At 35.4% G+C, this 14187-nt stretch overlaps 2 protein-coding genes across 3 annotated transcripts in view; one reads left to right on the top strand and one right to left on the bottom strand.

The window, feature by feature from the left end:
• Positions 1–7953, top strand: part of LOX (lysyl oxidase) — a 15886-nt gene extending 7933 nt beyond the window's left edge. The window contains exons 7-8 of one of the 2 annotated variants that reach the window (XM_011358285.2): positions 737–852; positions 4334–7953. In XM_011358285.2, the coding sequence (XP_011356587.1) occupies positions 737–852; positions 4334–4340 (123 nt within the window). In that variant the 3' untranslated portion in view covers positions 4341–7953. Of the gene's footprint in view, positions 1–736; positions 857–4333 lie in introns of those variants that run through there. The other variant, XM_011358286.2, reaches the window with a different exon arrangement.
• The window catches only part of LOC105290868 (zinc finger protein 474), a 140474-nt gene that overhangs the window by 112379 nt on the left and 13908 nt on the right, over positions 1–14187 (bottom strand). The gene's annotated exons all lie outside the window — the stretch shown is intronic.

Genomic DNA, 14187 nt, shown 5'->3' with positions numbered 1-14187 from the left:
TAGTCTAGAATTTTGGTGAAGTCCTAGTTTGTCACTTAAGATTGTATTTGTCACTGGTGATTTATGACACTTTTAAAAAGCTAGATGTATACTACCTATATTAGTCCTGTATTTTTTTTAGCAGGAGGCACTATAAGGCTAATATTGCATCTCAAGGGAGATGCAATAGTTTTATGTCAAACTCTTGTAAGTACTAACTAACTTAAAACTTAATTTCCGCATAATAAGCATATTCTTTAGCATACTCTATTCATATACCATCTTTTAATTTTTAAATTTTGTTTTAGGGGTTGAGTCCCGGCTGTTATGATACTTATAATGCAGACATAGACTGCCAATGGATTGATATTACAGATGTACAACCTGGAAACTACATTCTAAAGGTAGAGACCTTTGAAAATAATGTACTTGCAATTTATTTTTATCGTAATTCAATAGAGCTCCTCCTCTGGATTCAAATGTTAACTAATCACTATCCCAAAAGCAATTATATATCTCCTAGAACAGTTTCTAAATGAACCTAGATATATAAAAGCATTTATTTTAAAGAACTTCAGGGAAAAATATACAGCCTCCTCCTAAAACTTCTTCAGAGTTTAACCACTTTCCTAACTTAACCCTCCTCCCTGCTTGAATTAATTGAAGCATGCTAGTTAGCCTTGTGAGAATAGGAAATTAACCAGTAAACACTGCTGATAAAATCACCAGTAAACATGGTGATGTCTGTGTTGCCCAGGTCAGTGTGAACCCCAGCTACTTGGTGCCTGAATCGGACTATTCCAACAACGTCGTACGCTGTGACATTCGCTACACAGGACATCATGCGTATGCCTCGGGCTGCACGATTTCACCGTGAGTCTTATTTGCCTAGCTAAATAATACTGTCATCACAAAGCATTTCAGTTCATTAACAGGCATTGCACATGACATGCTTGTTGCTGCTACTTCTGTAGCTTTCTTATAAACTAGACCAAAGGTAGAAAATGGTAGAGTCTGCACTATCACATAGTTAGAACTGATCTTTTTTTGATAATGCTAAAGAAAGGGGGTTGCACTCGTTTTTATCATCCTAAAGCTTAGTTCTGAAGACAAGACATACACACAGAACACTATTGTCTATGCAAAAAGCTTATGTGGAGGCTGAATATGTAAAATATGCAATACACAGTGTGGGTGACCTTGTGGGAGCCCAAACAGTGGGGTTTCCTGCTCCTGCCAAACAGTCCATGAAGGAGCTCTGAAGAAATTCCTGGAGTTCTTCAAAGTACATTCTGAAAAATCACTGCCTAAAGTATGCCACTGAAGACATCGGACTGTCTGTTCTGAAGAAATCGAGAGTTCACATATTTAAGTTCCAGAACAAGTACTAGGAAAACAGCCCGCAAAAAGAGGGACGCTTTCATAATTTCCTTAGTCCTGAAACCCTTCTTTGAATGAAATCTTAGATAGAACCCCATATTAAATATTAATGGGGATGGTGTGATGATGAAAATAACTGAAGAAAGCTGGGTAGATTTGTTGTCTGTGCCTCACCCTGACGCCTAAGCACCACCTGCTCTAGTGTTGCTGAGATACTGATCCTAACTACAGATGCCACCTGTGAGTGACACCTTCCTAACAATGAGAATGCCATTAAAATGATACTGAACATGCATCAGCTTTGCCTTGATGTTGGAGAGGCACTGGCGGGTGACTCTAGGTCACACAATAAGGTGTAAAAGCTACACAAGAAACTAATAGAAATTTCCCTCTGATATACAAACCAGGACAATGGTTGGCCACACCATGAACCTGTTGTAGTTTGTGGCTATTCCCAAGTCCACCTATACCTGGGCTCTTGGACGGGGAGAAAATGAAGCCCGTGATCCATTCACAGAGCCATGTACTGTGGATTGGACTGCATTCACCTTGGAGGGGTGTTTTTTCCTTATTCGCATACAGGAGCAAAGCCTGTGCTTTACAAGCGTCAACACAGCATTAGATGTAGATGAAGCTTATGACAGTGAGGTCCAGCACTGAAAAAAAAGATAATTAAATATATTCTTCTGAATATGCCCACAATATAGAAAACCTGGCCGGGTTTATGGCCCATATTGTATAGAACTGATCAGAGTATAACTGCGAATCCCCAGAACATCAGTGTTGTTTGAGCTAAAATAAAAATATATGGATTAATTATTTTCTCTTAATTTTTGTAATTTCTTAATTTATTCATTCATTCCCTATTCATTTATTCAGTGGCACTCTCACATTTGCACTATGTATTTATTCAGGTCTTACACGACACTAGATATTAGAGTAATACAAAGATAAATATGATTCCTGATCCTGTATTGCTCCCTTATAGTCTTATTATAGTAATCCTAATTAATTACTCATGAATCTCTCTGTTTAATGTTTGTCTTCTGCTCCACTCTGTCATGGCTGGGACATAGTCTCTTGTCTATAGTCTCTTGTCTACCACTGTACAAACACTGCCGGGTGTAGGTATGCTACCATGTAGCCTCTCATTCTATACTTGATTAAGATAAATTATCTTCTCTTTAGGAATTTAGAATTTGGTATTGAGAGGGTGAAATACGCACATAACTGTGATAGATACAATATGAAAACTTCTATGAGGAGTAAGATAAAATGCAGTAGACCAGAAGGGCCTCTGCTATAATAAGCCAAGAGACTCCCAGGTACAACTGCTGACCTTCCTCTAGAAGTAGGTCTGGATAGGAGAAGTGACACAACTCTATTGTTGCATAGTATGTGTCTTGCTTTTCATCAGTAGAATCCATTGGATTGGATATTGCCAGATATTTAGAGCAAATAAAAATTGTTATATTGCTCCAGCCTAGAGTTTTTTTTAACCAGTTGTCATTGATTATAACTAAACTGCAAGAATAGTTGAGGTAGAATTTTAATAACAAACAATGATTAGATGATATGCGAAAAAGTTTAATGACCCATAGTTAGTGATTCATACTAAAATAAGATCATATTTACCTATGAGTGGAAAATAATGGGAGATGTGCAGAAACCTTGACCTGAGAAAGAAAACTTTACCTTCAGCAGAAAGATGATTGCTTCTTATATTTTGACTTTCACTTCTGGCCTCCCTTGCTAGGGATCAGAGTTCAGAGAAAAGGGAAATTTCCTTTGGCTGAGAATCAGGAGTGGCTTTAGGATAGTATATTAATTGCACTGTGATGGCTGAGGAGGACTGCACTGGGGAGAGTTAAGAGCATGTCGGGAGGAGTCAGCATCACTGGCACCTATGGCAGAAAGAAACTGTAGGACATGTTTGGAAAAGCGAGTGTTCTCGTTTGGCTAAAGCACGTTTCATGGAGTTAAGAGTAAGGCAAAAGGATGGAAAAGTAAGTCGGGACCAGATCAGAGTGCACTGAAGCACAAGCTAAAGTGTCTGAACTTCATTTTGGAGACCATGCAGTCTTTATTTTCTTGAGCAGTGAGTGTAACTTGTCTAATGCTATGTGGTCAGTCTGGTGACTGACTGTATGCAGCAATATGTGAGTCCGTTGGTAATGCTATCACTTTTTTTTAACTCTTAAAAACATATAACCTCTCAGTTTACTGATTGTTTTTCACACTAATTGAATATTTGAGAGCATTCCATTGGTGTGAACAAACCATCCAGTAAGAAAGTGTGCCTTTAATGTATCCTCTTCTCCCTCATTTTCCTCATTGTAAACAAAACATATGGTCCGAGTGACTCTATGGCCCAGGTCAGTTCCAGGACACTACAATTAAGTCCTCTTCTCACAGAAATTACTATTTGGAAATTGATGGTTTATGATTTGGACTAAGTCCATTCTTATTTCCTTTACCTGGGGATCTGTGATCACAATATAAATATGCCAATATTTTATTTATTGGCTTTGACCCAGTGTCTTGTCCATTAATGCCTCATTCTACATTTAAAACCATGCTGAAAAGTGACTAATGCAGAACAGTGAAGAGGCCATGACCCTGCTTCCTGGTGCACATGCCATACTTGTTCCATGGAGTGAACTCAACTGGGCCGAGTTGCTGGTCCGATAAGTCCTCCTTTACTCTTGATTGTTTCAGAGGGTGTTTATTTCAACTATAAATATCAAGTCTGTAGGCATCAGGCATACACTCTCTGTCACTGATATAGCTACTTTCTGCAAACCAGTATTAAAATTAAATATTAATGGATAATTTCAGAAGGTGGAGGGAAGTTGCTTAGGTGGAGGGAAATTGATACCTCAATTTTCTAAAAGGTTGACTTCAAACTTGTCTACTATACTCATTTATAATGTTATCAGATTAATAAATTGTTTCATTTTGTTTCTTAATATAGGTATTAAAAAGCAAGCCAAGACTTCCAATGGACAATACAGTGCCTGGTGTTCTGAAGTGGGGGAAAAAAATAGATTAACTTCGGTAGGATTTATGAATTTTGGAAAAGATAACAGAAAACAACAGGAATTTTCGTTTGAACTGTTCTATAACAAAGCACATAACTGGATTTTGAACATTTAAATTGGCATTATTTGGAAAATTTTTAATATTATTCACATTATTTTGTGAATTGACATGATGTTTCACTTCTGTAGTTGCACACTTGGCTCTTTTAAAGAAATCCAAGTTTTGTTATGCTCTTTTTGAAGTTGTAGTACAAGAAGGGAAAATAATATTTCAATGAATGAGCCAAAATTATTTTTAACTGAGAATATGCTTAGTGCTGAAACTTCAGTGAACCACAATAACTGGCTTATATATGTCCTGGCATAGATTAATTTAGAAATGAGGCTCCTACTGTTTAAATAGATGTGGACACATTTGGTGCTGAGGAAGGAACAAATATATTACCATTGGTGTCAAGAAATACTTCTATATAGCAGAGAAATGGCAATATATGTATTCAGATAGTTACACCCCTATATAAAATTTATGTTTACATTTTTAAATTAGTAGATAAACTCCTTTCTTTCTGTCAGGTGTACAATTTCATTCTGACTTAAGTCAGCTTTTGTTTTGGAATGAATTAAGTAATTAAGCTGCCCAACTCCTGTCTAACATTGGTTGATGTTCCATCTATGCTTTAATTTTCCTACAGGCAGAGACTTTTTAAGTGGCATTCTTAAAATTACCATTTTGGGGACTGGTATACATAGGACAACTGTGTCAATGGAAAGGTATTCTGATGATAGATCTGATACATCCAGAGATAATATACATTTAAGTATATTGAAATATTAGCCAAAAACATTTCCTTAATGCCATAAAACAACAGTCATAAGTCCCTCAAACCACAACTGTCTCTCAAATACTTTAAAAAAATAACGAAAAACATCTTAGCATTTTCAACTTTTCTACATTATTTTTAATGTTCAGCTTTTAAAAGAGGAATGCTAAAAAAAATTTAAATTATCCAGAATAGACAACATAATATGTATGGGTATGAGAACCATATAGGAACCTGGATATAGATCATCCAGGAATCATTCATTCATGTTTTGTGTATATGTCCAAAAGATAATCCAAATTTGCAAAGCACATAGCATTACATACTTGAGGGGTTGGTGAAAAAGGGAAAAGAAAAAAAAATCTTCCTGCAAAACCAAGGAATGTGCTGCATTATCAGACAGCTGTGATTTTATTTTAAACTGTGAAACCATGTGCCACAACAATTTGGAGAATTTCTCTTTTCCCTAGATTCGAAAGGTGCAGGAAGAAATTGAATTACACTTTTAAGTTAGTGGTGCTTAAGCAGAAGTTTTCCTACATTAACCAGTATTAAAATCTCAAGCAAGATATTTCAAGTGCCAGAACACGTTAGGAAGAATTTAAAAGTGAGTAGACATCCCTGTAGTATATACATCATGGAGTTGTAAAGTCAACACCAAATACTAATAATCATTCCACACTCATGGGTGCCGAGCATGGTAAGAGGGGCTAGAGATGGACGGTCATCAATGGGTAGATGACAGTGGGCCACATAAACCACATCTGCCAGGGCACACACTTACCAATAGAGAATACAGACAGCTTGATAGAGACCCTGAACTTTCATTTAGTAGTATCTGAGCTATGGAATAGCTACTTTGATGTACCCCTTTGCCTTAAATTGCTTTATAGTTTTAAGACTATAGAATGATCCTTTCTTTCAAATTGTAATCTTTTCTAATAGAGATATTTTAACATATTTGCTTTTTAAACAACAGCAACAAAAAACTACTGTCAGTATTAATGCTGAGCCAGACTGGCATCTACAGATTTAAGATCAATTGTTTTCATCATGATTCTTACCCCTGCATTAGAAGCTAGCCAATATGCCTTTGGATATATATGAGAAGACATATTTACTATCATTCATTGGGCCTTCCATCTGTCTATCTATCCGTCATCATATGAGAGCCTAATATATACCAGTCACTCACAGCTAGGCATTTAGGATATAAAAAAGGTGATCTCTAACCTCAATTAAGTATTAAAAACAACATTATTATCCTTCAGGTTCCCTTTATTTCATTTTTAATGACTCTAAGTACATGTCTAAAAAATTTTATTTTAAGCATTATTGTTTTTCATGACCATATTTTATTTTAAAAATAAGTTAAAAATTAATAGCTATATGCATGTATGTGTTACTAATAATTAAAAATATGTTTCGAATCCCTGAAATGTCTGCCTTTTAAATATAACATGTATCATATGGTTGATTTTAGAAAAAGAAGAGTTTTAATTAGGATGCTAAAGATTCTCACTTATTCCTTATATAAACATTCTTCCCCCTCAATTACCCTTAAACACTCTCAAATAACTCACAAATATTGGTTTAACACTCAATATTTTTGAGCCTCAAGGGATCTCATCTCTGAATAACCACCAAAACTCACAGAAAATGACTAGCTGATAAAAGTTATCTACTCATAAATTAAAAAGCAATCCAGTCTTACCAAACTCTCAATAAAAAACAATTGAAAAGGAAGTGGAAATGATACAGAGAATGTTGAGTACAGAAAAAAGACTGACTTTTAAACTAATAAAGACTGTGAAAAAAATGGACTAAATAGGAAAATAATTTAGTAAGTCTTCCATATGCCATATTAGTGGCCTCAATCATTCAGACCACAGTCTGGATTAGAGATGTCTTGATAATGGAGGCTAGGATGCAATCTCCCAACAGTACCAGGGCATATGAATCCACAACTTATATTTTTAAAAAATAATTTTATTCACAATTTCTATCAGGTAAATTATTCACTAGGCATTATTTGTGATAATGAGTAATAATTTTTTTCTCTTCGAAACCTCATAGGATAATCACGCCCATAAATATTCCCAATATTCAGATTTTAGAGGAAATGCAGTTCACTAAAATTATCGTAGCACTGAGATTTCATCTTAGCAAATTGTATGCGAACACAGAATTTCTGGTTAGAAGATAACTTGTTTTAAAAATAACTTGTTCTGGTACTAACAGTGGAGTAACTGATAAGTAAAAATTCCCCCTTTTCTATATTTTTTATTTTTAGAACTCATATTCACAATTAATATATTCAAACAACAACTATATTTAATTCCCAGCTACCAAAAGTCCTGGGCCATTTTTAAACACTTTAAAGCATTTCGTTTATCCTTTAAGTTAAAATGGTGCTGAATTATTTCAACTTGAATGTAAAATGTGTTGTCTTAGCTCACAGGATAGAAACATTTAATTAATATATAACTGCTTGCTACGAACTAAGTGACATATCATTTGGTATTGTAATGTTTTTAATGAAGTTTTAGTTTCTTCCAAATTTTTCAGGAATCCTATTTGTAAAACATTTGTAACTTTTTGAAGAGCTCCTATTTTAAATGCCCAGACACGGGCTTTATATTCTTCACACTCTCACATTCTTTTACTGTATGCCTATACTATGACTGCAAGATTATATAAAAACGCCTTGAATAAATAATTTCAAATATCAATAGTGGTCATTTGTTGTTACATATAAATAAATAATATGAATTCCACTTTAAGTTAAAATCTTAAAGCCATGTGTATGGTTAGTGCTTTTGCTTAGTTACCATTTGTATTACCAAACTGTTTAATAAGCTCACATGGCTTTAAACTAGTCTATGGTTAAAAAATCTAGCTGATGTTTTAGAAAAGACACTATCATACATGAATGAACCCTAACTTTTGTCACCATTACCAGTCATTTCTAAGGACACAGAATAGGCACCGTGAGAACAACCACACCGTTTTGATATGGATTTATAAGAAATATGCATAAGCATATATATACACTCAAGGGACACATCCAACTCAAGCTATAAATTATTCATATAAATAGAAACATTGCTATCATAGTAATCCTTATTTAAATGTTTAAATGTGTACTGGATTAGCCTGGTAGCTGATAACCTGAGAGAACAAACAGGCCCCAAACTGTGGACAAGTGTTTATTGCATAAAATTCGTAAAATTAACCCATAAAACAATTCACCTTTAGGGAGCTCTTGCAGGTGAAAGAGATGTATGTAGGTTTGTGGTTGGCAGTTTGCAGATTTGAGTTATAGAATATCATTGGTGATACTTAAAACCACCAATTTCCTGCTTCTTTGGCCTGCTTCAAGGCAAAATATCTGAATACACTTTCCTCATTAATGAAGATGACTTCCCTTTCCTCGTCAGTATCCCGTATTTCAAGCCCTGTTCATTATTGGCTCATTAACCAAAGACAGGAGAAGGCAGATTTTTCCCTTTTCAGAAAACCTGACTGCCTTATGTTACTCATTTATTAATATTTCTCTTCCTTGCCACAGATGTTAATAGAGGATTAAAATGCAGGTTGAATAAATTACTACATGAGTTATAGTAATTCACAGCTTAAATTTAAACAAAGCACCCACATCACACCTCTTCTAATTTGAATGAGTAAAATATCATTTCTATAGAATTAGCAGAATACTGATTTCCTCAGGCATGTCCTGAGGAATTCTAGTTTCACAAGATAATCTACTCAAAAAGAACCCCATAGAAAAAAAAAAGCATGGGAAATGTTATCCCTGAGGTAGAGACTCACAATGCACATTACCATGTCAAAGATCCCCAGAAACTCTGCAGTAAAGAAACTACTTTATCTTTGTGATCCAGTGTTTCTCAGATTTGTTTTTGCCATAAAAATCTTTTTTTAAAAATAACATTTATTGTCCTGTTTAACCATTTTCTCTGGGAAAATTCTGGGATATGCGTTATTAATTATCAGTTGATAAAAATGAGATCATTTGTAAATTACTTAAACAAACAGATGACAGTGGCAGCATTTGAGCAGTAGGACACATGGATACCTGGAACCCACCAATTTACTGCCCGTCTTGCTTCCCCAAAACGATATGATTAAATAGGTAAAACAGATGTAGAATGATCCTTTCAAAGGAAGGGATCATTTCAACCTCTAAACCATGTTCTATTTTAGAAGGAAATCTAGACCTTTCCTATTTGTCAGATAACTTGAATGCTTTTAGATATTCCTAATTAAAATCTCTCCTCTTCCAAATATTAGTTGTTGAGGGTGAATCAATCATTTTCTTCATTGTTATTTATTTTGTACATTTAAAGTTATTTTATGTTATACATAATAGCATCATTTAAGTAAGTTTGAAATAAATCTTAACTCTCGCAAAGGGCAGGAAAAAACAGACAACTTGGAAATGAATGACTTGGAAAGATATATGCATGTATTTTCAATTTGTTGCCAATAATTTGCTGCTTAACTATGGGTAATAGGCACCAGCTTTGGAAAGAGAGACAAAAAAGAGCACAAAACCAAAAGTTGAACCAATAGTACAATGATGAAGAATATGCCAATGTCAGTCACCGTTAGAAACACAGTATTGCTAGTTTAGTTCCCAATTTCTTTACATATCAAGGCAAACCAGAGTTCATGAAAAAACTGTACATCATAGGAGTTAAAGACAAATGTAACGATAGTGCTTGATAAGAGACAACTCCTTTAAAAAAAAAATGAATCAAATAATGTTGGATCTTCATTGCATATATCTTACTGAACTTATGCATAAATTTGGAGCCTGAAAAACTTGGAACCAACATTACCAACTAGTCCTTTGCGAACTAGTGAATTATACCATTTCATACAACAAATATCAGAGTTGACCATTTTCAGTTATTACAATGCCATCTTTTTTTAGAAGAATGATATCAGGAATAAAACCTTTTATAATAATCTACAGTTGGGTTGCTGCTGGGGTAAGAAAGGTTCATGGATAAATAAACGATTTGGTAGTTGTCATCACTTCACTTTCATTTTAGGGCTGTTTGGTTTCTGGTAACAGGAAACCTGTTCAGTCAAAAGAAAAATTTATAGGCTCATGTAATCAAAGAGGAAGGGCAGAGGTAGTGTTGCCCCGGGAGCAGAAGGAACCAGGAAATTAAACACCATCAAGGCCATGTTACTGCTGCCTTTTCTCTGTCTGTATATCAACTTCATTCTTTTGACTTAGTTTCTCCATTAAGATGGAAACCTGCTGCCTGCAGATCTGGGTACGTATTTATACAACTTGTTGACCAGAAAGAAAATGGCATTACCCTATAGCTCAAGTCTGAAAAATCTAGGGGAAGGCATTTCATAGGTTCAGTCTGGGTTACATGCCAATTCTGGGCCCCGTCATTGTGGATTCCATGATAAGATCGGATTGAGTCAAGTGTTCTTCCTTACTCAATCACAGAAGTCAAGGAGACAGATTCAGGTCAAAGAGACAGCTTCAAGTAAGAGAATAGCTGCTCCCATCCAAATCACATGACTGCATTTCGACTTTATGTGTGGGTGTAAGAGGAAGGTGGGAGAAAGAAAAATGATTCACCAGGGAAAAAGGGTGTTATTATGGATATTATCAAAGAGAAGATTACTGGGAACCAGCAAGCCACTTTATGTCCAGCAAAGACTAATAAAATCAAATCTATATAATCCAACTCATAACCTTTCCTTCCAAGCTGCTCATCTACCTGATTTGTGTTAAGAGAACCCCAGATTCTTGGTATCTCAGGACTGGCTTTTTCTCTCCAAAAGAAGTAATGACACCTTCCACTCCTCTTCAACATGATTTCCCTCCTCTGCTGGCACGTCTAAGCAGCCTGCTCACTCCCACCCCACCTTCTGTGTTTCATGAAGTCTTGGTAGGGCATTTTAGAAGGGAACCTCATCCTTAAAATTAAGAGAAGATCCCAATTCCTTCTTATTCAACCAGTTACACTGGAGTTGCAAAAAGGAGGGTCAATACAAAAAGAAAAAGGGAAAAGAATAGAGAAAGAGCCATTCTTTAAATGTTTTGCTCCTCTAATTGCGACCCATTCCTATGGACCCCTCTACCATCCATCTACTCTGTTGTTTGTCTTTGACAACCAGTGAGAGACTCTCTCTAGAAGGAGTACCTTAGGGAGGGAGAACATTGCACTCTATAATTCTATTAGTAACATGGTGCTTTTAACACATTACAGTCCCCGTAGAGTGTATAATTCAGTGGAGGAGCAAGGGGGCAGGGCAACCTCAGTGAAAAGCACAGCAAAATACCACTGTTCTGGAAGAACTGCGGTGGTAAATGAAAAGCTTGAGTGAGAGTAACAAGTAGTCAGTTATACCTGTCCCTCTCTCAATATTCTCTTGGTGTTCTCACCATTTCTTTTAGTTAAGTGTATAGAAAAATGTACATGTGGTTATGTTATGGTGAGGTGAGAGTAATACACAGGTATGATAACTCATCCCAGAGGTCTCTGAACCTGAGTGAGAGAGCATCAGTAACTGTTAAATTTGCTCTGCAAATAAGAGATCTAAGGGGATGAGGGCACAGGGATGGGATGGAAAACACACACATGGTGCAACTTCTTCACTAATTTAGGCAACCTGCTCTCTGGAAAATGACCTGTTAAGCCAAGATTTTCCTCCATGGCCCAGGCTGACCAAAGATGCCTTTTAGTCTTCAGGGAGTTATCCTGTTATTTTTTCAGAGTTTGAGAAGGCTTATCAGGAGTTAGGCACACATGACCTTATTCCCTGATCTCTCCTCCCTGATTTTCTCAGGGGAATACTTCTGAATATTAGAGGTGTGGAAAAAAAAAGACACTTTCTCCTTTACTCTCTTCACACATACGGTATTTCACAATTCAGCTACAGGGGGCCCTCTGGAATTCTTTGTCTCTCAATGATCAACAAGAGGCCAATGTGAGTGCTTTAACCTTAAACACTGGTCTCATTTGAATCTGACAGAAAAATCTAAGAGTGGACTTCACCCTATCACCATATTTTGGATCTAGACTCAAAACTAATACTTCCATCCTTATGACATGGAAACCATTTAATTTGATTGTCATCTGTATAATATATTCATTTCATTAAGGTAACTACTAAGGTAACAATTTTTAATATCAAATATCTCTAGTTGGTATTCAAATTTCATCAATTGTCTCATAAATCTCTTTTATTTAAGTTGGTTTGAATCAGGATCAAACAAGGAACACACACTGAATTTGGTTACTATGTATTTTAAGACTTTAAAATATATATATATATATATATATGTTTCCCTTTTATCATTTTTTTTGTCTTGTTATTAATGTATGTGAAAAAATAGGTATTTTTACAGAATATCTATTGTCTGATAGATTTTTCCACATTCTGGATTTGAAGACTTTATCCTGGTAGTAGTATTTAATACATTTTTCTGTTTACTATAAAAAGTCGTATCTACAGACTTGACCAGATATAAGTTAGGTTTGATTTGGGGAAGCAAGAAGACTTGATAGGTAGTGGTATGTCCTTCGTAACAGCATCATATGAGGAAGCCCACGATGTCTCTAGTTGTCTATCTTTCTGTGATTTTAAGGACAATCAGTGAGTTCAGTGTTTGTCAGTCTGATGTATCCACTATAAAATTCCCCATCAGATTTTCACCTACTTATTTTAGCAGCCATTAATGATCACTGCTAGCACCATTATCAAATTATTAAAATTAGTGATTTTTAAAAAAGCGGAGAGTATTCCAAAATGCTTCTTCATTTGAACTGAACTATTTGTTTCTTTCATTGATGTACTTTATTCAATTAAATAACATTTAACATGAAACTTGATAACTGACTTTTTTTTTTCCTTTTAGTAATTTGAGATAGCTTTGGAACCTTATGAAAGACATCCAAGGTGCTGTGCTCTTTCAAAAGAAAAGACAAAACGTTGTTTTTGGAGCTGTTTTTGTCATGTGCATGAGTATTTTCCCTCCATTATAGTCAAATGTAATTTTAACCTTACACAAATGATCTGTTGATTTGAAATATCATGGGAACACTTTGACCTAGAACATTTTCAAAGAGGTTAGTTACTGGAAATACAAGCTAAGGACACTGGCAAGGTGGTTATATTACATACTTTAAATCTCTACACAGTTACATAGCTTGCTTCTCAGATTTTTCAATTTCAAATTTGGTTTCAAAATTTCCTGTAAATTTCAAAAAAAAAACCCTAACTGACATTCAAGGCCTTCCCTTACCTGGCCCCAATTCCCACTTCAGGGTTTCATACATATCCTGCCACTTTTGTGAATTCTTGCCTCCAGTCAAAACAGACAACTGACTACTTCTCACAGACTTCTTATCTCCCCAGGGGTAAAGAACTTGCCCTTTTAACATATAGGGACTTTACCTCTCCGACTCTTAAGTTGTCTTGTTTCTTTTTTATAGATTCAGCTTGTAGTTTATAGCTATTGTTTCTTGGCTAGCACCTTGTTTTCCTACTTTTTAAAAATAATTACCACCCTAATTTCCTTTTGGGGACATACCTCCCCCTGTTAATTATAGCATCCTACACCAGGTAATAAATAGTTCCAGGTCCCAATAGATAAATTAAATGATACATTCACCCTAAAAATTTAATTATAAGCAAACGGACTGAAAGATTGATAATGGTTAGAAATGGTTAGTTGGCAGTCAAATGAGTTTCTCAAGAATTAATAGCTAATATTTACTGAGTGCTTGTCAAAGAACCCTAACTATGTACCATGTACAGAATTCTATTCGCAAATGTGGCAGGGCTAGGTTTTAGTTTTTATTTTGTTGTTTTCTCATTATTTCCCACCCTCTCTTCTTTCTCATTTACACCCAGTTGGTCATTTCTCCACTCTTAATCCATATCCACTCAGGAACAAAGATTCAAAA

The sequence above is a fragment of the Pteropus vampyrus genome, unplaced genomic scaffold, assembly GCF_000151845.1.
Source record: "Pteropus vampyrus isolate Shadow unplaced genomic scaffold, Pvam_2.0 Scaffold39, whole genome shotgun sequence".
Taxonomy (NCBI): Eukaryota; Metazoa; Chordata; class Mammalia; order Chiroptera; family Pteropodidae; genus Pteropus; species Pteropus vampyrus.
The sequence above is the reverse complement of the archived record's forward strand: the minus strand, read 5'-3'. Positions and strand labels throughout refer to the sequence as shown.